At 48.6% G+C, this 26,210-nt stretch overlaps 1 protein-coding gene across 1 annotated transcript; it reads left to right on the forward strand.

Annotated features, from left to right (window-relative positions):
• The first annotated feature begins 1,553 nt into the window (after nucleotides 1-1,553).
• col4a3 (collagen, type IV, alpha 3) lies at nucleotides 1,554-26,210 on the forward strand. Its single transcript, XM_068745851.1, has 52 exons — nucleotides 1,554-1,643; nucleotides 3,005-3,061; nucleotides 6,096-6,185; nucleotides 6,415-6,459; nucleotides 6,576-6,620; nucleotides 6,739-6,801; nucleotides 6,870-6,923; nucleotides 7,036-7,062; nucleotides 7,596-7,670; nucleotides 7,874-7,936; nucleotides 8,025-8,060; nucleotides 8,139-8,186; nucleotides 8,347-8,421; nucleotides 8,797-8,841; nucleotides 9,671-9,733; nucleotides 9,850-9,894; nucleotides 10,142-10,195; nucleotides 10,265-10,306; nucleotides 10,540-10,621; nucleotides 10,982-11,017; nucleotides 11,155-11,319; nucleotides 11,832-11,924; nucleotides 12,034-12,129; nucleotides 12,589-12,659; nucleotides 12,771-12,959; nucleotides 13,165-13,333; nucleotides 13,528-13,620; nucleotides 13,730-13,834; nucleotides 13,935-14,029; nucleotides 14,271-14,421; nucleotides 14,555-14,668; nucleotides 14,768-14,935; nucleotides 15,040-15,129; nucleotides 15,209-15,343; nucleotides 15,878-15,976; nucleotides 16,167-16,256; nucleotides 16,559-16,698; nucleotides 18,953-19,079; nucleotides 19,608-19,688; nucleotides 20,795-20,896; nucleotides 21,037-21,084; nucleotides 21,177-21,362; nucleotides 21,529-21,659; nucleotides 21,834-21,906; nucleotides 22,140-22,211; nucleotides 22,329-22,454; nucleotides 22,541-22,639; nucleotides 23,584-23,796; nucleotides 23,974-24,151; nucleotides 25,331-25,445; nucleotides 25,537-25,709; nucleotides 26,129-26,210. Exons 1-52 carry the CDS (start codon nucleotides 1,554-1,556, stop codon nucleotides 26,208-26,210), a joined length of 5,004 nt encoding a protein of 1,667 aa, XP_068601952.1.

A 26,210-nucleotide genomic window follows, 5' to 3' on the forward strand; every position in this document is an offset into this window, starting at 1 on the left:
GTCTATTTAACAGCTGATCAGGCAGGTGAGTCCGGTTCACTTACCTGGAGGTCGCGCTGCCGCTTCACGCGCCTTTCATGTCAGAGACTCAGACGGTGAGATGAGGAGAGGCGGCAGCGACGAGGCGCAGCGCACGGACCGTCAAACGCCGGCAGGTGAGCACGCGACCCTTCCGCTCCTCGGGCTCTGGCCTTCAAAATAAAAGCATATGATTTATGCTGTTAATTATCCAGCCATCCATTTTCTTGACTGCTTTATCTGTAATTGGCTCACGGGTAGTGCCGGAGCGTATCCCAGCTGTCTATGGGCGAGAGGCAGGGTACACCCTAGACAAGTCGCCAGTTCATCACAGGGCGTGCTGTTAAGCCGAAAATATATTTTAAGTTAAGTGTTTCTGTCAATGCTTTTGTGGGACCTTCGCGGGACCTTCGCACCCGACCCTTGAACCAACCCAAAGTTTAATCCAGGTGGAGCAGCAAATGTTTGACCAGCGGTGGCCGGTGGTTGTTGTTGGTTGGTTGTTGGTTGGTTGGTTGTTGGGTGATGTTTGGTGGCCGGTGGTTGGTTGGTTGTTGTTTGGTGGTTGGTGGCTGGTTGTTGGTTGTTGGCCGATGTTTGGTGACCAGTTGTTGGTTGTTGTTGGTTGGTTGTTGTTTGGTGGTTGGTGGTTGTTGCATGAATCATGGACCAGAACCTTTCTTTATTATTTCCCCCTTTTTTGGTGGATCTTGATGGAAATGTTTTTTTCTTGGGATCCTGAATGATGAGCTGGGCCTTAACACCAACAACAACCAACAACCGGCCACCAAACATTGGCCAACAACCAACCAAACAACAACCAACCAACAACCGGCCACCAAACATCGGCCAACAACCAACCAACCAACAACCGGCCACCAAACATCGGCCAACAACCAACCAACAACCGGCCACCAAACATCGGCCAACAACCAACCAACAACAACCAACAACCGGCCACCAAACATCGGCCAACAACTAACCAAACAACAACCAACCAACAACAACCAACAACTGGCCACCAAACATCAGCGAACAACCAACCAAACAACAACCAACCAACAACCGGCCACCAAACATCGGCCAACAACTAACCAAACAACAACCAACCAACAACAACCAACAACTGGCCATCAAACATCGGCCAACAACCAACCAACCAACAACAACCAACAACCAGCCACCAAACATCGGCCAACAACCAACCAACCAACAACAACCAACAACAACAACCAACAACCAGCCACCAAACATCGGCCAACAACTCTGGATTTGTTCCAGGAAATGCTCCAGATGCTCCCAGAGCGGTAAGCGATATCAAAATGCTTTTATTTTTTAAGAATCCACAAAGCGGAAGAATTCCACTGAGTGTGGTGCGTTTGATGTCCGGCCCTGTACACCCCCCTCCCTCTCCGCTCCCTCCCTCCCTCCCTCTCCACCTGCACCGAACTGAACTGAACCAAACCGGCATGCCGAGCCACCCGGAGCTGTCCGCCGGACCTGGAGTCAGTCTCACCGGGTCTTTGCACGTCTGCATGGAGGCTTCGGGGGGTCCGAGACGGAGGATGGTCCTGCTGCTGGTTCTGATGCTCTGCTGCACCTCCACTCCAGGAGACGCCAACAGGGTGAGGGAACGCACCTCGAATGAATAGAAGTTTCATGTGATGGATAAATTATTGAGTTGACAATAACTTATTGATCCAGCATCATCCCTACTTCCTGACTGATGTCACCAGCCTGTGTGTGAAGTGATCAGGAAATGATTGGTTGGATCAATCTGCCGTTTTACAGGCGCCCGTTGTACTGAAACAGCAGACAGAGACTAGATGAGGTCCGGACTTGATGCTTGATGAGAGAGAGAGAGAGAGACTTCAAACCGACTGTCTCTCTGGGACGTGTCCCGCTGATCCGCATCGATAAAGGCCTGGGACCCAGGTGCATGACTTTGACCTCCCCTCCAAGTTCTGGTTCCAGACCTGGCCCTGGCCTCCCTGACCTGTGCCAGGTGTTGCTGATGCGTTCAAGTGTCCTGAAGTTTCAGTCCATTGGGTACCAGTTAATTTTAGTTTTATTCACTACTGGGCGTTCGTGTATTACTGCAGTTGTATTCGTACTACTGTAGCTTAAACTTAATGTTCTCTGTTCGTTGAGTCTGAGTCCGAAGCCGGTCCTGTCTCACCTTTGGTTCACGTCACAGAGCGTTCTGTACGGGGGCCGACGAGGGTCTAACACGTGGTCCCAGGTACAAATGAAAACAGATTTGATGTGACTTCAGATCGAGAGCGAGTCCAAGCCCTGCTACGGCGTAGCCGTGACGCCCCCCTGCTGGACATGCCGAGACATCCAGTGAGACAGGAATGAAGATAAGACAACATCAGACCTTCCTCAGCCTGTCTGTCTGACTGACGTTATCACACAGAAAGGGGACTGTTACACCTGCAGGATACAAGAAGGTGTTTGGGTTAGGACCGGCACAAATATGTGATAAAGACTGCGTGATGAAACGTGCACCAAGTCCTCCGGTGCAGGACTCGGTGCAGCCTAAACCTGAGACTGGGTTCAGGACCGACCGAGTCTTCGGTGCAGCCTAAACCTGAGACTGGGTTCAGCCCCGACCGAGTCCTCGGTGCAGCCCAAACCTGAGACTGGGTTCAGCCCTAACCGAGTCTTCGGTGCAGCCTAAACCTGAGACTGGGTTCAGCCCCGACGAGTCCTCGGTGCAGCCTAAACCTGAGACTGGGTTCAGCCCCGACCGAGTCCTCGGTGCAGCCCAAACCTGAGACTGGGTTCAGCCCCGACCGAGTCCTCGGTGCAGCCTAAACCTGAGACTGGGTTCAGCCCCGACCGAGTCCTCGGTGCAGCCCAAACCTGAGACTGGGTTCAGCCCCGACCGAGTCCTCGGTGCAGCCTAAACCTGAGACTGGGTTCAGCCCCGACGAGTCCTCGGTGCAGCCCAAACCTGTGATTTTGTCATGTCTCTCTGCAGGTGTGTCACTGCAGCGGGAAGTCTCTATGTCACTGTGATGGGGTCAAAGGTCAAAAGGTGAGAATGTGTCCACAAGATAGACCCAGGTGGTATGATGAGAGCATACCTGGAAGTGATTCAGTCCATCCTGGTTCTTCACCAGTTTTTACCACGTCTATCAGTCAGTTATTGGTGTCAAGTAGATTTGAAAGTAAAAACTTTTATTACTGCAAAGCAAAACCATCAGTAATCCCGTTTCTGGTTTGGTTGCACCAAATGGTAACTGCATCATTTGCTTTTTCCAGTCTTGTGTTGGCATTGTTCAATGTTCCTCCCAGACCAGTGAGAGAGGAGGACATGTCGCCAGTATGAAGCCTGGGAGGCAAAACTCAGGACACAGTTAATACACCTGGTCTCTATTAGCACAAGAGGATAAACAAGAGGCCAAGACGAGTGACTGTTGGTTTTAGGAAACTACTGGGACCTCACCCTGACTGGGCCAACCTCACCCTGACTGGGCCAACCTCACCCTGACTGGGCCGACCTCTCCCTCACTGGGCCGACCTCACCCTCACTGGGCCAACCTCACCCTGACTGGGCCGACCTCACCCTGACTGGGCCGACCTCTCCCTCACTGGGCCGACCTCTCCCTCACTGGGCCGACCTCTCCCTCACTGGGCCGACCTCTCCCTCACTGGGCCGACCTCTCCCTGACTGGGCCGACCTCTCCCTGACTGGGTACTAGTACTACTGACCACTCAAATATGTTTCGTGGCTCCACGTTATCACCACGGTAAGGTGTGTCTCCATGTTGGCGCTTCAGGTGACTGCCAGAAGCTTGTTCTAGATTATTTAGTGAAATATCTAGCACTAGTGTCGTTTTTAGACATTTAATTTGTATTTGGCAATCCCCTCATTGAGCCGTTATACGTGACAGCTCCACGTGACTCATGAGCGTCGTGTTTCTGGTTACCTGAAGGTGTCCCAGACTCACCTACTGGAATGAAAACTTTACAGCTTAAATTCTTACCAACATTATGCCCTGCCTACTTTACCTGTTTATGAATAAGGAATACTATCAACATGTTGTACAAGTAAACAATGCAGTCATACATTCTAGAACTAACAAAGAGGTGAACTGCAGTGAGTCTTTGCCTGATTTGTACCTTAGACCACCCAGGTGTGAACTCTGTGAACTCCAGTGTGTTCTGCAGGGGAATAAAGGCTGGTTCCTCTCTGCTGAACATGAAATGTACCTCTTTTTGGGAAGGAACTTGAATGCACCTGGACCACAGCCAGCATCTATGCACACCTGACTTTACCTGAGGTTACTGCTTCTGTGTGGAAAGCAGGTCAGAATCAGAATCAGTTTATTGCCATCGTCAATGAGGGATCACAGACTAGGAACTGTTCTCGGTGAAGTCGTGCAACATGTAGAAGTAATGACAGTAATAGATGCTAGCTACAGCGCTAGGCTGAAGAATACGCCCTAAGATAGATGCTAGCTCCAGTGCTAGACTGTAGCGTGTACCCTAAGATAGATGCTAGCTCCAGCGCTAGGCTGAAGCATACGCCCTAAGATGGATGCTAGCTCCAGCGCTAGGCTGTAGCGGGTACCCTAAGATAGATGCTAGCTCCAGCGGTAGGCTGTAGCGTGTACCCTAAGATAGATGCTAGCTCCAGCGCTAGACTGTAGCGTGTACCCTAAGATAGATGCTAGCTCCAGCGCTAGGCTGAAGCGTACGCCCTAAGATAGATGCTAGCTCCAGTGCTAGACTGTAGCGTGTACCCTAAGATAGATGCTAGCTCCAGCGCTAGGCTGAAGCATACGCCCTAAGATAGATGCTAGCTCCAGCGCTAGGCTGTAGCGTGTACCCTAAGATAGATGCTAGCTCCAGCGCTAGGCTGAAGCATACGCCCTAAGATAGATGCTAGCTCCAGCGCTAGACTGTAGCGTGTACCCTAAGATAGATGCTAGCTCCAGCGGTAGGCTGTAGCGTGTACCCTAAGATAGATGCTAGCTCCAGCGCTAGACTGTAGCGTGTACCCTAAGATAGATGCTAGATCCAGCGCTAGGCTGAAGAATACGCCCTAAGATAGATGCTAGCTCCAGCGCTAGACTGTAGCGTGTACCCTAAGATAGATGCTAGCTCCAGCGCTAGGCTGAAGCGTACGCCCTAAGATAGATGCTAGCTCCAGTGCTAGACTGTAGCGTGTACCCTAAGATAGATGCTAGCTCCAGCGCTAGGCTGAAGCATACGCCCTAAGATAGATGCTAGCTCCAGCGCTAGGCTGTAGCGTGTACCCTAAGATAGATGCTAGCTCCAGCGGTAGGCTGTAGCGTGTACCCTAAGATAGATGCTAGCTCCAGCGCTAGGCTGAAGCATACGCCCTAAGATAGATGCTAGCTCCAGCGCTAGACTGTAGCGTGTACCCTAAGATAGATGCTAGCTCCAGCGCTAGGCTGTAGCGTGTACCCTAAGATAGATGCTAGCTCCAGTGCTAGGCTGTAGCGTGTACACTAAGATAGATGCTAGCTCCAGCGCTAGGCTGAAGCATACGCCCTAAGATAGATGCTAGCTCCAGCGCTAGGCTGTAGCGTGTACACTAAGATAGATGCTAGATCCAGCGCTATGCTGTAGCGTACGCCCTAAGATAGATGCTAGCTCCAGCGCTAGGCTGTAGCGTGTACACTAAGATAGATGCTAGATCCAGCGCTATGCTGTAGCGTACGCCCTAAGATAGACCGAGTTACAAAAACATACAAGTACAGAACACGTCACAAAAACAGCAGCATCAGGAGTGGATACACAGACGTGTATTAGCAGCAGTAAAAGTTACCGTTATAAAGTGTTCATGAGTCTCACAGCCGAGGGGAAGAAGCTGTTCTTGTTCTGGCCCGGATGGGCCGTAGCCTCCTGAGGAGAGGGGTCAAAGAGTCCGTGTCCAGGGTGAGATCAGGTCAGTCAGCTGAAGTGAAGATCTTAACCAGTCCTGCATCACCTGAGTTACCTGTTCATTTGAATTCAGCTCACCTGGTCGACCTGTACAGAGGAACTGAGTCATCTTTTTTACGCTTCATGGTTGTTACCCTTTGTTTTGTCCTCCACAGGGAGAAACTGGTTACAATGGATACGATGGATTACCTGGGGTGATTGGCTACCCTGGAAATGAAGGCCACCAGGGCTTAGTTGGAGAAAAGGTAAGTCTCTGAAATTACCAATAAATACACGCAATGAGTGTGAAATAATATGAAGACTCAATTAAACATTGAGAGTTCATTGATGAGGCTTTAGAACTTGACCGGGTCCAGACTCAGGAAGGTGCTGTGCGGTCTCTGATGTGTTCCAACCTGATGATGTTTTAAGGTGTGTTACAGACGTCAGTGGAGTTTATCTAATTCCTTCATTCATTTAACTTTCCATCCACAGGGTGACCGGGGACCAGCCGGAGGTCCCGGGCTGAAAGGCTCTCTGGTATCCTGATGACAACGATAAATCATAAACTCATTTTAAGATCATTTTTAACACGTTTAGATTAGAATTTGTCAATTGCAGAAAAGTAAACATCTGTTTATCTCTGTCTTCTTCAGGGTCTTCCAGGAAAACCTGGTTTCCCAGGACCCCCAGGATTGCCAGTAAGAACCGTTATGTGCCGTTTAGCAGCTAAAGAGTCAGACCGGTTCCTGTAGTGGAATTCACGCGTGTTTCACGGAACGTTCATTCGTTTATGAACACACTGTGTGGTTTGCTCAGGGATTTCCTGGCTATGAAGGGTCCATTGGGCAACCAGGGCTCCCAGGATGCAACGGGACAAAGGTAGATATGAACATATTTAGCCACTAACAATACCAACTCTGACTGATGTGTTGCTTTGTGTCCTCCAGGGCGATGCAGGTTACCCAGGGTTCCCTGGAGTTTCAGGACTCGTTGGACTTCCAGTGAGTCCCGCCTCCTTGAACTCAGTCATCTGGTGACAAAGTCCTTAAATCAGTGCAAGACGAGGGTAAATTCAGTAACTGTGAGAAGCTAAAGTTAATTCTTGTGTTTCAGGGTCAACCAGGACTTCGTGGTCTGAAGGTAGGAGAACAAGCCACAATGAAAACCAGTGGCCAAGTCTTCCCATGTTTTTGATCCAGATCACGATGTGGATGGTGTAGATCCAGTTAGGAGGGAAACGAGCTGCTTGGGGGAGGGTGGGCCTATCAGGAAGACTCTTGGGTTAAGCTGAATGACATCATGGAGAAACGAAACAGCCTCAGTGGAGGGTTCTCCTCTGGGGACGTCCCGTTTGTGTCTTGAAGGAGGGCATTAGACTTTACTTTGTGGCGGACAGCAGAGAGGTCATTGTTGAAGGTTGACTTGTTGCACGACATTAAACCAGGTCTTTGTAAACGCTCGTCCAACAGGACCCCCTGAAATAACCCTTCAGGGGTGGGGGTTCTTTTCCGTCGGCGAGTGCTTGTTCATGCAGGACTTGTTTGGACTCAGTCTGAACCTCTGCTGGTCGGAATCAGGAGGTTCATTTAAGTTCTAAACAATCTTCATCCCATAATTCACTCTGTGTATTCTACAAATGAACCTGATTGGGGTTTTGCTTGTTCTGGTTTCAGGGAGACTCTTTCATCTATCCGGTCACTCATGACATCAAAGGAGCAACGGGACCACCAGGAGCAGATGGAGACAAGGTCAGCTGCTGTCCTGCAGATAAGGGGTCTTCCTCCTTAGTCGACACCCACAAGCATACCAAAGACGCTAATGCTATTGCTAAAACACAACTAGTTAAATTTACCTTTGCAGCTTTTGAACGGTCAGGATCTTTCTCTTATTCGCTACTTAAGTGTCTTCTGATTGGCTGTCAGAGACTTACTCATTGGCCTTTGTGTTTCAGGGGTTGAGTGGTGATCCAGGTGAACCAGGCCTACCTGGCCCACCAGGACCTGCTAGACTTCCTGTATGATTTGGGTTCAAACTGTGTGAACTTTATTTAAATGTTTACCGTGATCAATAATTCATTCTTTGCTTTCGTTTGTCTCACTAAGGGACGACCGGGGTTGTCAGGGTTAGCTGGAGAGAAGGTGGGTGTGTCTTCTGTTTGGTCATGTGACCTAAGTCTGTTTTCCTTCTATCCAGATCACACATTATTTTTGTTTCAGGGTCAGGAGGGTCCCAGTCCAGTGATTCCGGGTCCACGTGGACTACGGGTGAGCTAGGCTAATGCTAAAGCTTTCAAATGCATATAATGCACTTTACATGGAAATCCACTCTGGTTATAATGTGAGAATTCAAACACCATCACTTTCATCATCTTTATTATCATCATCATCATCATCATCATCATCATTAGCTGTGTCCGGTTTTTAGGGTGATCGTGGCCTGCCAGGGATTCCAGGACAGAAAGGAATCAAACTGTATGCGGAAGGACCCAAAGAACTGAAGGTCTGCCTGCCTGCCTGCCTGTCTGCCTGTCTGCCTGTCTGCCTGTCTGCCTGCCTGTCTACCTGTCTGCCTGCCTGTCTACCTGCCTGCCTGCCTGCCTGTCTGCCTGCCTGTCTACCTGTCTGCCTGCCTGTCTACCTGCCTGCCTGCCTGCCTGCCTGCCTGCCTGTCTGTCTGCCTGTCTGCCTGCCTGTCTACCTGTCTGCCTGCCTGTCTACCTGCCTGTCTACCTGCCTGCCTGCCTACCTGCCTGTCTGCCTGCCTGCCTGTCTGCCTGCCTGCCTGTCTGCCTGCCTGCCTGCCTGCCTGCATATCAATCTGATATGTCTATCGGTCTGACATCTGTCTGTCTGTACGTGTGTCCTTATGTTTCAGGGGGAACTAGGTGACATTGGACAGAAAGGTTGTCTTGGACTTCCTGTAAGTTAAAACTTTGATTGATCTTATCGACAAGCCGAGAAACATCTGTTCCTGATGTTTTGATTGATTCAAGATTCAAGATTCAAGATACTTTATTGTCATTATGCGAACATGAAGTTGTGTGAAGGCCCACGGCTTCAGGGACATAACGAAGACCAAAATGTCTCTCAAAGCAACGATGTATGCACAGAGAGGATGAGAATCAGCTACAGGAAGCACAGCGGGACAGGCCCAGAGCGTCCCCAGCGGGACAGGCCCAGAGCGTCCCCAGCGGGACAGGCCCAGAGCGTCCCCAGCGGGACAGGCCCAGAGCGTCCCCAGTAGGACAGGCCCAGAGCGTCCCCAGCGGGACAGGCTCGGAGCGTCCCCAGCGGGACAGGCTCAGAGCGTCCCCAGCGGGACAGGCCCAGAGCGTCCCCAGCGGGACAGGCCCAGAGCGTCCCCAGCGGGACAGGCCCAGAGCGTCCACAGTAGGACAGGCCCAGAGCGTCCACAGTAGGACAGGCCCAGAGCGTCCCCAGCGGGACAGGCCCAGAGCGTCCACAGTAGGACAGGCCCAGAGCGTCCCCAGCGGGACAGGCCCAGAGCGTCCACAGTAGGACAGGCCCAGAGCGTCCACAGTAGGACAGGCCCAGAGCGTCCCCAGCGGGACAGGCCCAGAGCGTCCACAGTAGGACAGGCCCAGAGCGTCCCCAGCGGGACAGGCCCAGAGCGTCCCCAGCGGGACAGGCCCAGAGCGTCCCCAGCGGGACAGGCCCGGGGGACGAAGCTGTTCCTGAGCCTCGCTGCTGCTTCTTACACGTTGTCGATGCTTTTTTGGTCTCCACAGGGGGTTCCTGGGAAACCTGGTGCTCAAGGGACACAAGGCGATGGAGGTGATCCTGGCCCGCTAGTAAGACACCCAAGTGTTTGTTTAAATGACACGAGTTGACCCTCAACCATCACCTGGGCAGGTGCGATCCTCTTCAAAAAAAATGATTATTATTATTTTATTTTTTTGTGTTTCAGGGAAAACCTGGGAAGGATGGAATCCCTGGAGAAGTTGGAGAAAAGGTAACATGCTAAGCTAACAGAACAGCGGAGCTGCATTATTAAAGGAAACAAAAATATCAAAATTCATCAGGTCCAGAACCAGAACCAAAGTGAACCCAGCAGCACTAGGTGTTGGTTCTGAAGTCCAGAGTCTGTTGTGTTGATGCTCCCTCGGACCGGATCACTGGGTTCCAGAGAGCTGAACCATCATGTGATCCACGTCAGTCCCGGTAGTCACTTCTTAACTTGCGCTGTGTCTGCTCTGCAGGGAGACCCGGGGGGTCCAGGGTTTCTGGGCCCTCCAGGTATTGAAGGAGCCCCGGTGAGTGTACTTGGTGAGGAATGTGAAGTATTACTGCTGTAGCATGCTCAGTGATGTGTGTATTTTTAGGGTGAAAAAGGTGATCTTGGTCCTCCAGGTCTCCCCGGAAAGGTGAGTTTGAATCTCTTCTTCCTCTGCTTAAATGTAAAAGACAGGAAGGATGGCTTGTCCTACCAAAATAAGAGCCAGGTTGATTAAAGGCGTTTTCAGTAGCAGCAGAGGATGAGGAACATTTACACAAAGGTAAGCAGCACGTAGAGGAGGGCGGGGCCTACAGGATGAGGGTGGAGCAATCAGTCCACTTCCTGACATGGTCTTCCTCTTAGCGCTGTTTGTGTTATTAGGTGGTCTGGAATCACAGACTTGTGAAGGGTCAGCTTGGTGTACCTGGGCCCCGTGGAACCCCTGGAGTCCCTGGAGAACAAGGTAGATAGAGACCAACATGAGGGGCTTCAAAGACTTGAAGGGTTGACGTGTTTTTGTTTAAGGACTGGAAAAATACAGGACATCACAGGTGAGCTGTCAGACAAACAGGTGAGGTATCAACGGACAGGTGAGGTATCAACGGACAGGTGAACATACACCTTTTGCTTTGGGTTTGTGTTTTTTCCTGTCAGTGGTGGGATGGTTCACGGCTGTATTTAAATCTTTTATTGTCCCTGCGATGAGGTGGCGTCTCATCCAGGGGGTGCCCCGCCTCTCGCCCATAGTCAGCTGGGATAGGCCGGTGAGCGGCTGAAGGAGATGAATGGATGAATCATTCTGTTCCTCTCTCGTTTCTTTCAGGACTCATTGGTTTCCCTGGACTTCAGGGTGAACCAGGTAAACCACACCTATACTCTCTCTCTCTTTGAAGAGTTCAGGTTAGAAGACAGGTGGACATTTAGTGCATCTTCAAACCAGTAGAGATTTATCAGATTGATTTATTGATCAGTCAAACCCATGTATTTTCCCTCCAGGATTTGCTGTTTCTGGTCCACCGGGCCCCCAGGGGCAGCCTGGCTTATCCGGACCCAAAGGAGAACCAGGAGTTCTAGGACCCATGATTATCGGACGCCCAGGAATGCCTGGAGTCCCAGGTGATCCTGGAGCTGAAGGAGCATCAGGAGAACCGGGAATAGCAGGTGACTTCCTTTCTCTCGTGGTCAGGAGCAGAACTTCCCTGGAGTTTCTTCTGATCCAGTTCTATGAGAGCCTTGATGACCCGGCTAACAGCCATACACCAACGGAACATATGTGTGTTCTTGCCTAGCATGCAAACGACTATATTTTCAACTGATCTGGTGTGGAGTCCCTCAGGGAAACATCCTAGAGCCTCTGATAATCTAATATCAAATATAAATCAACAATCATTGTTTTATATAATATTAATTTGACGATGTAAATGAAATGATCAATACATGTGTCCAAATAAAACAGGAAAACATCTTAATGATTGGACATAGATATCTATTTCTTTTTCCTATTGCCGGTTGATTTCCATGAAAGTACAATCATGTGGTTAGCCTAGCTTAGCACAAAGACTGGGAGCAGAAGAAATCTTCTCATGTAGCTATCATGAGGAAGCGGAGCGGTTCCTCCTTTGATCCTCCTTTGAACCTTACGTCTGTCTCACGTAATTGACCTTTTCTGTCAGACATTCTGCAGGGAGACGCTGGACGTCCAGGATTTGACGGCCAGAAAGGAAAGATTGGCCTTCCCGGAAACAGAGGGGACGATGGGGAGATGGGTGAGTGGGTGAAAGGAAGTCGCATGACGTACTAATATATGATCATCTAGTCCTGAGATGTTTCTGTCTATTGGTATTGATCTGCAACTGATCGATTGGTGTTTTTCAGGTGAGAAGGGGGAGGTGTGCAAAATCTGTAAAGTTGTTTTTGGCCCTCCTGGACCTCCAGGTACACCAGGGGAGCCAGGTGAAGATGGGGTAACAGGTAAGAACCACACCTGATTCATGATTTTGGTCTGATTATATTTATTGATAACAATAATAATGCGTTGGTTTTATTTAGAGCTTTTCAAGGCGCCTACAGACGCTTCACAGTGTGCGTTATTCATTCGCTCCATACTTGGTGGTGGTGAAGCTACTAGCCACAGCTGCCCCGGGGTAGATGCAGCTGCCCTGGGGTAGAAACAGCTGCCCTGGGGTAGAAACAGCTGCCCTGGGGTAGAAACAGCTGCCCTGGGGTAGAAACAGCTGCCCTGGGGTACACTCGGCTGCCCCGGGGTACACTCGGCTTCCCTGGGGTAGAAACAGCTGCCCTGGGGTACACTCGGCTGCCCCGGGGTACACTCGTGGGCCATTGGTTCTGAGGGTGGCAGGATCACGGATCCACGCCAGTCTTAACCGATTTGAATAAAGCAGAACTCATCCTGTCTCCGTGTGGTTCCAGGCTCACCTGGTTTTCCAGGACCAAAAGGTTACAATGGAGTGAAAGGCATCAAAGGACGACCTGGTCCAGAGGTGAGTTCATTGATCGATTGATTACTCTAATGATTCATTTTACTTCTATATTTACAGATTTCAGTTTGATTATTCTCAGACTTGAATCTTTGTCTGTTGTCCTGTCTTTAGGGGCTGATTGGTACTCCTGGCCTCACGGGGGCCCCAGGACCTGTTGGAGACCCAGGGGTCATGCAGAGGGTGGGACAGAAGGGTGAGGAAGGCTACCGAGGGTCAGCGGGACCAACAGGTGTCAACGGGAAAGATGGACGTCGAGGCGTTACTGGAACGAAGGGTGTTGTTGGACAGAAGGGAAACCCTGTGAGTGTCCCGTAAAGGGTTGTCCGTCGAGTCCAGGCTGCTTCTCTATTCATATTTACATTGTGAGGGACTGAGGTGTGTTCCCATGGCAACAAATCACCGAATCCTGTGTCTGTGCAGAGACGAGAGAACCTTTCTGTCAGTCGGACCGACGTGTCGATATCAGATAGGTGAAGACTTGCTGTTCGTCCGTTTCTGCCTAAAGGGGCCTCTGGGGGGGAGAGGCGAGAGGGGCCCGCTTGGAAAGACTGGTCTCAGAGGACAATTAGGACAAATGGGACCTCCAGGACCTGCTGGTATTGGGGCTCCAGGACCTCCAGGACCCAAAGGCAATATGGGAGTTGTCGGGCAACAAGGTGACCCTGGAAATCCAGGTGAGGGTCTTGAATGTGTGAGGAGGGGTTTGATGTTACATTTCCCACAAACAGTAAAATATTGTTCTAGGATTTAGGATCTCTTCATCATTATCATCATCAGTCGTCATTGCTGCACTTGTTATCAGGGTGATTGATAGGGGGAGACTCTACATGGATACAAACGCAAAGCATATTACTGTCTGACCATTCAGGCGAAAAAGGTTCTCCAGGTGAAATCAAGAGCTCTCCAGGAGATCCTGGAGAGAACGGAGAGAAGGGTTTACCTGGAAACCCAGGACCTGAAGGTGAGACAGATTATTCTCTTCAAACAAATATACTGTATATCACATAAATGACTTTAGAAAAGTCAGTCATGTCTATGTGTATGACTTACCTGTTGTTGTCTGGTCTCAGGTGTGACTGGACGTCCAGGTGATCCAGGATATGTCGGTCTAAAGGGAGAAAAAGGGCATAATGGATATTCAGTTCAGGGTCCTCCAGGCTTCCCTGGGGTCAAAGGTCAGGTTCATGAACTGATTTTAACACAATGAGCAGAATATTTTATTAAATACATGTATCAATGTCAGAGAACAACAGTGCATTGTTCTGCCACATTCAGGAGTCAAGGGGGTTCCAGGAGCTCCAGGTTTACCAAGTTATGGTATCAAAGGACGAGCCGGGCCAGCAGGCCCCCCAGGGATGCCAGGCCCCAAGGTAATGCTAGCTGTGTGAAGTTAAGTTAGGAAAATGTAAAGCAGGTCTCTTAACCCCTGACCGGCAGCAGAGGTGGTATCAGGTAGGAGGGGCCAAAGGGGCAAACAGTACCAATAAAATGATTATAATCCAAGTCCTTCAGACCGTAGTCCTTTGATCCATGGCCAGGCTCAGCTGTGGAAGCATCACTGCACTTCCTGTTTAGCCGCAGAGCGCTGAGTGCTTTGGCATGTTGTCACAGGGGGATCAGGGCGTTGGTTTCCCAGGTCAGCAGGGTCAGTCTGGCCCACAGGGAGAAGATGGCTCTGTGGGTCCACAAGGAGATCCTGGGCCTCAAGGGTCTGATGGGGTTTCGGGACTTCAAGGACTTGATGGACCACAAGGACCTCGAGGTAGCTTATTTAACATCTGGACTTTACGAGATATGATCAAAAATATTCCCAAACAGACCAGAAGGAAAGACACAAACACACTAAACAACAACAACAACAACATGAACTTGACCTGAACTAAAGTGTCCCTTAGGAAATCGAGGTCTGGATGGTGTACCTGGTCCTGTTGGTGTTGTTGGGCTGTGTTTACATGGCTCTCCTGGACCTGAAGGAGAGCCAGGACAGATGGGTGTTCTTGGATTCACAGGTAACTTCTGTACCAGTTGGACTCTGGCCTCATAGCGTGGATTGAGCTTTCATTTAAAATGAATAACCAGATTATGTAGATCATTATCTTGTCTTGAAGGGCGTCGGGGCCCAAAAGGTTTGCAGGGTGACCATGGGCCTCCAGGTATGGGATCCATTGGGATTCAGGGGCCATATGGGACCCCCGGGTTTGATGGACCTCCAGGTCCAGTGGGAGGAGCTGGCCCAGAAGGTCTTAGAGGGATCAATGGGGAACCAGGAAGTCCAGGTATAGTGGTGTACCCACACCTGTTCCATGTTCAAATTAATCCACTTTAGTCCAGAATGAAATATCTCATTTAGATGGATTGTGATTAAAGCAATGTTCTTTAGGAATCAGGGGCGATAATGGTCCTCCTGGACCCCTTGGGAGTCCAGGGGTGTATGGTATACCAGGAGAGACTGGCCAGCCAGGACCAAAAGGTTTCCTTTACCAGTAAATCGATCTCATCACCAGTTTGTCAGTTTGATCGTAACTGTCTATGACTTGTCTGTCTTTCAGGTCAGATGGGTGTTGGTGGGATCAGGGGTTCTCAAGGGCCTCCGGGACCACAAGGTGAAGGAGGAGTGGCTGGGCTGAAAGGAAACAAGGTTGCTGTGGAGATGCATGGAGATTCTGGAGATGCTGGTTACCTTGGTAGTCTCCTCTATTTCTGAATGTACTGCTACTGTGTCAGATGTTTACGTTTTTTTAGATCAGAGTAGTGTTGTAGTCGAGACCACACCAACTGAGACCAAGACTGTAGTGTGCTAGGAAGACTGAAGAAGTAGTTTATTTATCTGAGTTTAATTACTCTGAGGAGAGTTTAAATTACTCTGTTCACTCTTTACACAACACACACTACACACACTACACACACTACACACACGTGTAGGACAGAGATGATGGTGGAGTGAAGGGGTGCCCAGGAGGCAAGCTGGCACCTCTCCTACTGTCAGTCCATGCTCCACATCATGGTCCATAAGGTCATGGGTCACACAAACTGGTCTCAAACCGGCTCTCTCCAGTCTCTAGGCCAGGTCTCCGAGCCCAGTTCTCTTTATGGACTGAGCCATACACCCCACCATTCGGGGTACACCAGATAATACGTTTGCTCTTAGTACCTGGACCGCCATCTCCTAATGAATATACTCCACACATTGTCTAATTTGCTTCCTGTCCCACCCTCAGGACCCATTGGTTTTACTGGACTCGAAGGAGACATGGGCCTCCTTGGACTGCAGGGCCTAAATGGCAGCAATGGGAGACCTGGAATTGCTGGACCACGAGGTGACAACAACCAAGAACACTATTTTCTAATTAGTAGGATTCCTTTTCCTGCAATGTTGTGTCAGTTTCTCCTGAAGGCCACTGAAACTCTAAACATTGCAGCTTATAGTCAAAGTCAGGAAATATTTATTTTTCTTTCAGCCCAATCAAAACTGCAGTTTTTCTTATTTGTGGTGACTTTCTACACCAGGGCCTTCTGGAGACCCTGGTGTAGATGGACAGCAGGGTCCTCCCGGTGCCTGTGGATTTGATGGTAAACCAGGAGAGATGGGGAAACCAGGTAACGTTTGACACAACTCCAAATAAGTTGTAGGACTTTACTGAGTTCTAAAGGTGATCTGGATCTCCAGGTACTGTTTGGGTCACTCTTCTCCAGTGATACTAAATAAATCAGTGTGCCACCCTCACTTTCAAACTCTGTCACATTTAAATGTCTGGAACAATCCATAGATTTTAAGTTCACATTTGCTGCAGCACAAACCTTAAAATTGTGTTTTGTCCAAAACAGACTAAACTACCGACACTGTCTGTGGAGCAGGTTTAAGAGGACAGACTTCACTCTAAGGTACTCCTGTCCTCCAGGTCTTAAAGGTGAGGAAGGCTTGGCAGGTCCTTGTGGGCAACCTGGTTCAGATGGGCCGCCAGGATTGGGAGGCCCTAAAGGTTCTAAAGGGGAACCAAGTTCATATGGACCTGGAGCCAAAGGATTTCAAGGAGAGAAGGTATTACACATATATAGACACAAAAAAACATAACTATAAACTTATTTTATAATTAGCACTGGTTACATAAGTAAAACCAGTCTACATTAACAAATGTAATTATATTTGTTAACAAGGTAAAGCCCACTGTGATTGGATGGTGTCGATGAAATCAATAATTGAATTAGACTATGTTAAACTAGCTGTCAAACTAAAGGTCCAGGTGTCGAATTACTGTCGTAGAAAAGACAAACGATCAGTTAGAACCTGAATTTTATGGGATCTCATAGAAGAGAATGATTTCTCACAGTAGCATGTATTACAGTACAAGTACAGTCACACAGTAGCATGTATTACAGTACAAGTACAGTCACACAGTAGCATGTATTACAGTACAAGTACAGTCACACAGTAGCATGTATTACAGTACAAGTACAGTCACACAGTAGCATGTATTACAGTACAAGTACAGTCACACAGTATCATGTATTACAGTACAAGTACAGTCACACAGTATCATGTATTACAGTACAAGTACAGTCACACAGTAGCATGTATTACAGTACAAGTACAGTCACACAGTAGCATGTATTACAGTACAAGTACAGTCACACAGTAGCATGTATTACAGTACAAGTACAGTCACACAGTAGCATGTATTACAGTACAAGTACAGTCACACAGTAGCATGTATTACAGTACAAGTACAGTCACACAGTAGCATGTATTACAGTACAAGTACAGTCACACAGTATCATGTATTACAGTACAAGTACAGTCACACAGTAGCATGTATTACAGTACAAGTACAGTCACACAGTAGCATGTATTACAGTACAAGTACAGTCACACAGTAGCATGTATTACAGTACAAGTACAGTCACACAGTAGCATGTATTACAGTACAAGTACAGTCACACAGTATCATGTATTACAGTACAAGTACAGTCACACAGTATCATGTATTACAGTACAAGTACAGTCACACAGTAGCATGTATTACAGTACAAGTACAGTCACACAGTATCATGTATTACAGTACAAGTACAGTCACACAGTATCATGTATTACAGTACAAGTACAGTCACACAGTATCATGTATTACAGTACAAGTACAGTCACACAGTAGCATGTATTACAGTACAAGTACAGTCACACAGTAGCATGTATTACAGTACAAGTACAGTCACACAGTAGCATGTATTACAGTACAAGTACAGTCACACAGTAGCATGTATTACAGTACAAGTACAGTCACACAGTAGTATGTATTATAGTACAAGTACAGTCACACAGTAGCATGTATTACAGTACAAGTACAGTCACACAGTAGCATGTATTACAGTACAAGTACAGTCACACAGTATCATGTATTACAGTACAAGTACAGTCACACAGTATCATGTATTACAGTACAAGTACAGTCACACAGTAGCATGTATTACAGTACAAGTACAGTCACACAGTAGCATGTATTACAGTACAAGTACAGTCACACAGTAGCATGTATTACAGTACAAGTACAGTCAAGCCCTTGCGGTCTTGTTTCCGTTGAAAGTCATTCGTACATAAATCATCAACATTTAACAAAACAAATAAAACTAACATTAAATTACTCAATTGATGCAAAATAACAATAAATTAAAAAGACACATAATATGTACAACGTAGGTGGAGAAAGCCAAAGAGGTGCATGTTTTAGGGCAGGAGTCAAACAGTTCCACCCTTGGGGGGTCAGTATTGTAAAAAGATGATTTACCCATGTATGCAGATGATGTCCTGTTCTACTGGCTCGTTTCCCCCTCCCAGGCTAACTGCTTAGAATTCATCACGTGAAACGCTCCTCTTAGCTGAACTACGCCGCCACGATTCTCCTCAGCGTTTAACTCCTATCGTTTAACTCTCTACACAGACTTAATCATCTCCTCTACAGTGGCACAGGCGGTTTAGCGGGTTGTTCTATGATTGAGAGGTTGGCGGTTCGATTCCCGGCACATGTGTCCGCTTTTGTTGTGTCCATGGGCAAGACACTTCACCCACTTTGCCTGTGTGAATGTTATGAGCGAGTGAATGTCGGTGGTGGTCAGGAGGGCCGATTGGCAGCCTTGCCAGTAAATAAAAATAAATAAAACCAATGCATTATTATTATTATTATTGGTGTTTGATGTGTTGATTTGAGAGAAATCTTCTATCACAGAATATTTATTTTAAAATGTTTCTTAAAGATATTTGAAAGAACAATGAACGGTCTTGTCTGCCCCTGAACCTGTCTAAGGGAGACCCTGGACGTCCTGGAACACTGGGTGTAAGAGGGACACCAGGAGATGTTGGAAATGTTGGTCTTCCAGGAGATTCAGGACCCTGTGGTCTCCAAGGACATTCTGGACCCCAAGGACGCAGAGGTCTGATTTATTCCATTTAAACAATAACTACATTTTATATAACCCACATTCAATTCACTTTATTTCTATAGCATCATATCACAACACAAAGTCATCTCAAGGCACTTTACAGGTGTAGCGGGGCAAGACCTGCAGGGAAAGACAGAACCCAACTTGACCCACAAGAGCAAGAACTTTGATAGTTGTGGTTTCTACAGTTTCTACAAGAATTAGGAGCAAAAATAGACATTCAAACTCAGATTTGAGGAACTATTTTAGCTCCTATTTGAGAGTAGACATTCTCGCAGCACAAAAGGACCCTTGAGTGAAGTGTCCTGTTGAGCTTGGTCCATTATAGCACCAGCATCTCCTAGTTGGGCTGAAGTTAAGTGCTAACAGTTTCCTCATCTGCCCTTCTGGTTTCTAGTTTTACAGAGTGTCACGTCATCGTTTGGCATCGCTGCCTATCAGCGGAACGTGGAGGCTGCTCCTCAGTCTCTACGGCTTTAGAATCGTCTTGAAATCCTGAACGCTGTCGGTCTATTTCAGGTCCTTCTGGGTCTCCTGGTGAAAAGGGATGTGATGGGCCTCCAGGTAAGAACGGCCCTCCAGGACCCACTGGCGTAACAGGTACAGAAATCAATCAGCGTATCGGCATTAACGATGCCATCCAGTTAGTGGTGCTGACGGCGCCTGTGCCCGGCCACGCCGCTGCTCGACTCCTACGTCGATTGTTATTGATTGTTTTCGCCTTATATCAACTCGAGTCTCGTTGGAAACGTCTCTGCTGTCCGGAGTTACGACCGTGGATCTCTTTTCCTCGTCGATGGAGTCACTTGTTCATGAGTGGGAAGTCATTATTTTCCTCCTCCGCTTGTTTGCTCTCCTGACTCACCTGAGTACCCGTTGCTGTCTCGAGCTCCGGGCAAAAAGAGTAAGTCAAGGAAACGAGGCTCTAGGTCCGGCGTCCAAGTCAAGCGCAGACGGGCTTTGTGTGCAGGGGTGTGTGCAGCGATTGTGTGTGGGTGTGTGCATGGGGCAGACAGACCCCCAAGGGGCAGACAGACCCCCAAGGGGCAGACAAAGAGACAGAATCCAGGAATCAGGCAGGGTCGAAACACGGGAGAGCAGTTTGGGACGCTTGAAGGTAGGAGACAGCGCTAACAATCTGGCAGGGTGTAGTGTCTGGTTTGGGTATGTGGAGTCAGGGCTGATGAGTGATTAGCTGCAGGTGACCGGAATGAGCTGATTGGAGGAGGAGGAGCTGGAAGACAGGAGAGGTTAGTGCATGGAAAAGCGCGGCCACCTCCAGCTGTGACATTTTCACTGCGACTGAGACTTTGGATTTTGAGCGGCATGTTTCCGGCCCCACCCATCCAAAGGGTCCCACTGTGGACCCGGGGTTTTCACTTGGCCTACCTTCGTGTTGAGGATGTCTGCACTTAGGCTCTCTGCCAGGTTTGTCCCTGGGATGTCATGATGTGGACAGTCCTTTAGCTTTTAGAAGTGATCTTTAAATCCACTTGTCCCTGCAAGCTATGGCTGGTTTTATGACTCTTGTTATTTTAACTTATACCTTCGGCCATTGTCATTGTTCTGTGTTTTACTGCTCTTCTGTGAAGTACTTTGTGACTCCTGTCTGTACAAGGTGCTCTATACATAAACTGCTGCTCATGGACGGCTTTACAGTCTGATAAATGTCCTTGAAGTGCTCTGAATATATTCCATTGTTTCAGGAAATAAGGGAGCTCCTGGAGATCCTGGACCAGCTGGTTCAAGAGGAAATCAAGGACAGGATGGGATACCTGGACCCTCTGGAGAGAAGGGAGCCATGGGAGGTAAGACACTGGACCGGATGGACAACGAGTCTTACGTCTGACTGGATCATTTATAATGAACAGTTTGACATTTATCTCGCCACCCAGCCTGGGGACAGTTTGTTTCCCTGTCTTGTGAAGGGCTGATCTTCTTTTCCCAGCTCCTGGAATTGGACCGTGGGGTGCAGAGGGACAGAAAGGTGCCCCTGGTGAGTCCCTGGTTGGGAATATGTATTCAACTTTCAGTCAGAACTAATTAATAGAAAATAAATCCATTTCCCCCCTTCTCTTGTCTACTCAGGGTGTGCTGGAGAGAGGGGTCCTCCTGGGCCTTGTGGTCCTCCTGGTCCTTGTGGTGTTGTAGGAAATCCAGGTTTTCCTGGTCTTCCTGGACCGCCAGGTCCTCCTGGTTGTCCAGGCAAAGGGGGAGTCTGCACTAAAGGAATAAAAGGAGAACATGGATTTACTGGAAGACAAGGACTCAAAGGTGATTCGATGAGGCTACTCAACCAATCACATTGCATTGCAGCTAAAGTCGTACCTGTCTCAACTCAGGAGAGACATCCTGAGCAACAGGCCACACCTCCAGTCTTAATTAAATCGCTATGAGGCCGCAAATGTGACAACTTAATGATGTCTCCCGTTCTGTGTAGGTCTGCCGGGCCTCCAGGGTCCTCCTGGCCCTCCAGGTCCTGGTTTTAAAGGAGAGAAGGGGCACAAAGGAGCAACAGGTGATCCAGGGCTACCCGGGTGTCCCGGTGACCCTGGCACACAAGGCTTGCCGGTCAGTATGTCCCATAATTATAAATTCAGTTGAATCTACAAATCTTCAGTTACCAGTTTCTCGTTTAACAAATAAAATCTAACTGGGAAATTGGAGACTCCTCTAAAGGTCTGCGGAGTCACTTTGTGGGTCACTAGGCTGTGAGAGTATTGGTAGAGTTCTTGTTGTTGGCAGAGTGAAGACAAGCCGGCCGGCCCGGCAGGACTGAAAGGTCCAACGGGAGAAACCGGCATCACAGGACCCGTCGGTAAGAGTCCAGTCAGATGGGTCTTGTTGTGGTACCTCTGGTGGTGGAGCAATTCTATTGCCTCAGCCACGTACCTTAAAATGCCGCCTCTCTGGAACAGGTTCTGTTGGCCCATAGGGACGACCCGCTCAGGTCACAGAACCAACTCTCCAGACTAACCCTGTCATTTTGTTAATGACAAATAAAGCAGCTTGTTCTTCTTAATGTGGATAACTGCCTCTGTTCTGTTGCAGGTATGAAGGGGGGGGATGGATCACCGGGTGATGAAGGCCCAAGAGGACCTCCAGGTCCTCCTGGGAGGGGAGGTGACACAGTGGACAGAAAAGATCCAGTCACAACTACATCATACTGCACTCCCTCTGGTTATGGTACTGCATACTGTATTCTGGTAGAAGTACTAAGGTGTAATGAATAATCTACAGGCTCAAGGGGAGAGGATGTCTCCAGGGAGTTGATCTTGATACCAGGAGACAAGGGCCTAGACGGAGAGCCAGGACCCCCAGGACAAATAGGACCTCCGGGGGCGCAAGGAAGACCTGGAGGTCCAGGTAAGTAGCACAAATGATTTCAGGTTCATGTTTTAAACTGAGCAGACTGACAAACCGTACTCAGGCTGTGTGATCTGTGGCTGCAGGTCTGAAGGGCAGCGGAGGGACGGCTGGCAAAGCAGGGTTGGGTGGTCCTTATGGACTGAAAGGCTACCAGGGAGACGTGGGATTCCAAGGAGCAAAAGGTCAGGAAACAGATCTCCTGTCAGCTTTCATAAAGAGTCACCCTCTAACACTGGAAATGGCCTTTTAACCAACACCTGGTCACGCCTTAAATGTGTCACCTTGAAGTGGGACCAGGAGCAAGTGAATGTGTTTCCTGACTCTGATGAAGTCTTTCTTTGTTATAATCCTGGTGTGGTTCTTTGTGTTCTTCATTGTCCTCAATAAGGAGCACCTGTACTTAAGAGAACATGTCTGTCGCATTTGAGTTGTCCAGGTGGTGGTAAATCATGAAGATCAAAGAAGAACCAACTGGACTTGTTGACGTTTGGTTAAAGACATTTCACCTCTCATCCATGTGTGTTTACAGCGCTCCAACAGTAGTACAAGTATCTGGACGCTCCAACAGGAGTGCAAGTATCTGGACTCTCCAACAGGAGTGCGAGTATCTGGACTCTCCAACAGGAGTAGGAGTATCTGGACTCTCCAACAGGAGTAGGAGTATCTGGACTTTCCAACAGGAGTAGGAGTATCTGGACTCTCCAACAGTAGTACAAGTATCTGGACTCTCCAACAGGAGTAGGAGTATCTGGACTCTCCAACAGTAGTACAAGTATCTGGACTCTCCAACAGGAGTAGGAGTATCTGGGCGCTCCAACAGGAGTAGGAGTATCTGGGCGCTCCAACAGGAGTAGGAGTATCTGGACTCTCCAACAGTAGTAGGAGTATCTGGGCGCTCCAACAGTAGTAGGAGTATCTGGGCGCTCCAACAGTAGTAGGAGTATCTCGGCGCTCCAACAGGAGTACAAGTATCTGGACGCTCTGCCAGTAATTTAGAACTGATGAAGCTTCTTGGATGAAGGTGAAACATCTTCAACCAAACTTCAAAAAGTCCAGTTGGTTCTTCTTCGTTCTTCCTGAATAACAGGACCCTCCCTCATTCACAAATGATGTGCATGATTGGCAGGCATCACAGGTTCACGAGGTTCGGCTGGTACCAAAGGTGTCCCTGGGCGACCAGGTTCCTGCGCAGATGCTCCAGAACAAGATGCCTTCCTGTTCACCAGACACAGCCAAGAACTCTATATTCCGGAATGCCCTGCAGGATCCAATCAGGTGTACAGCGGGTACTCGCTACTGTTCATCAACGGAAACAACCGAGCTCACGGACAAGACCTGGGTAAAATGAGGCCTGTTCAGTACTTTACTTTACTTTCGGAGTGATTCACAGAAATGGACGCCTCCACTAGTTTCTATTGGACGAGATTACGTCACATGGTTTGAAGACCAAGACTGGATCCATGGCTGAACTGTTCCGTTGAACGATCCGCCTTCCCTCCCCTCTCTCTCTCTGCAGGTACTTTAGGTAGCTGTTTACCTCGCTTTACCACCATGCCCTTCCTCTTCTGCAACACCGACGGCACCTGTCGCTATGCCTCACGTAACGACTACTCCTATTGGCTGTCAACCCGTGAAGTCCTGCCCAGCAGCACGCCGTTCATCTCTGGCGAAGAACTGAAGAAGCACATCAGCCGGTACCACACACTCACACGCCACCTCCTGTTCTATAGTCCAACAACACAGGCAGGCCTCGGTGTCCCCCAAGGCCCAGTTCCAGAAGGTCCTGGACCATTCTAGAGGCTGTAACAGTCACCTGACTGGGATCCAAAGAGCCTCAGTTGTATCTGCAGCGGGTAAAACACGGATGTTCCAGAACTGGCCTTCGTCCTTGAGGAATGTGATGAGATGCTCCAGGGACTGGACTGGGTCTGGGTCTGCATCAGGTCCACGGCATCGTAGCAGCAAAGGGGTCTCCAGGAAGAACCGGAGAGCCTGGACCATCAGAGACCACATCTATTGTTGATCCTGTCTGATTGACTGTTACAGGTGTACTGTCTGTGTGTTTACTGTGTACAGGTGTACTGTCTGTGTGTTTACAGCGTTACAGGTGTACTGTCTGTGTGTTTACCGCGTTACAGGTGTACTGTCTGTGTGTTTACTGTGTACAGGTGTACTGTCTGTGTGTTTACTGTGTACAGGTGTACTGTCTGTGTGTTTACAGCGTTACAGGTGTACTGTCTGTGTGTTTACCGCGTTACAGGTGTACTGTCTGTGTGTTTACCGCGTTACAGGTGTACTGTCTGTGTCTTTAACGTGTACAGGTGTACTGTCTGTGTGTTTACCGCGTTACAGGTGTACTGTCTGTGTGTTTACCGCGTTACAGGTGTACTGTCTGTGTGTTTACCGCGTTACAGGTGTACTGTCTGTGTCTTTAACGTGTACAGGTGTACTGTCTGTGTGTTTACCGCGTTACAGGTGTACTGTCTGTGTGTTTACCGCGTTACAGGTGTACTGTCTGTGTGTTTACCGCGTTACAGGTGTACTGTCTGTGTGTTTACCGCGTTACAGGTGTACTGTCTGTGTGTTTACTGTGTACAGGTGTACTGTCTGTGTGTTTACTGTGTACAGGTGTACTGTCTGTGTGTTTACCGCATTACAGGTGTACTGTCTGTGTGTTTACTGTGTACAGGTGTACTGTCTGTGTGTTTACCGCGTTACAGGTGTACTGTCTGTGTGTTTACCGCGTTACAGGTGTACTGTCTGTGTGTTTACCGCGTTACAGGTGTACTGTCTGTGTCTTTAACGTGTACAGGTGTACTGCCTGTGTGTTTACCGCGTTACAGGTGTACTGTCTGTGTCTTTAACGTGTACAGGTGTACTGTATGCGAGGTCAGGGCCAACGTGATCGCTCTTCACAGCCAGACCCGTTTTATTCCGGACTGTCCTTCAGGCTGGATCCCGCTCTGGTTTGGATACTCCTTTGTGATGGTGCGCTGCGATGGTTGTAGCTCAAACAACATGAATTTGTCTGTGTGAGTTTGACCTTTTGACCTTTGGTGTTGATGTTGCTGCTCTCTAGGAGACAGGAGTCGGGGCAGAGGGGTCAGGCCAGCCTCTGGCCTCTCCGGGATCTTGTCTGGAACAGTTCAGGAAGATTCCGTTCATCGAGTGTCACGGCAGAGGAACCTGTAACTACTACACCGACTCCTACAGCTACTGGCTGGCGGTGCTCGACTCCAACAACATGTTCAGGTCCGACTCGACATCCACCCTGAGGTTCAGGACCCGGATGTTGATCAATATTTACACCATTGTGCTGAAGTACTCGTAATACTTTCAGAATCCTTATGTGTCGATGCATTTTAAAACACAAAGTTCAAATATAATATTTTTCTGTAGAATAAAGAAAAACTGCTGAAAAAGTAAAACTGTCATGAAGCGGTGATCAGCTGTTGTGATCAGCTGTTGTGATCAGCTGTTGTGATCAGCTGTTGTCACACAAATTCATTGCCTGAGGGGAAAGTTTGAAATTTTTATTTTACATTTGTTGATTCTTTTCTGCTTGTACTCGCCGCGTCGTCTGTTGTGTTCTTTTTAGTCACTGTGAAACTGATCTGAGGTCTGCTCTCTCTCCTGTGATCCTACATATGTGATTGTCTCTCGCCCGGCAGGAAGCCGAGTCCTCAGACTGAAGCAGGCGACTTTCCAGGAAGTCTTATCAGCCGCTGTCGAGTCTGCACGAAGCAGCTGTAG

The sequence above is a fragment of the Brachionichthys hirsutus genome, chromosome 11, assembly GCF_040956055.1.
Source record: "Brachionichthys hirsutus isolate HB-005 chromosome 11, CSIRO-AGI_Bhir_v1, whole genome shotgun sequence".
In the NCBI taxonomy this organism is placed as follows: Eukaryota; Metazoa; Chordata; class Actinopteri; order Lophiiformes; family Brachionichthyidae; genus Brachionichthys; species Brachionichthys hirsutus.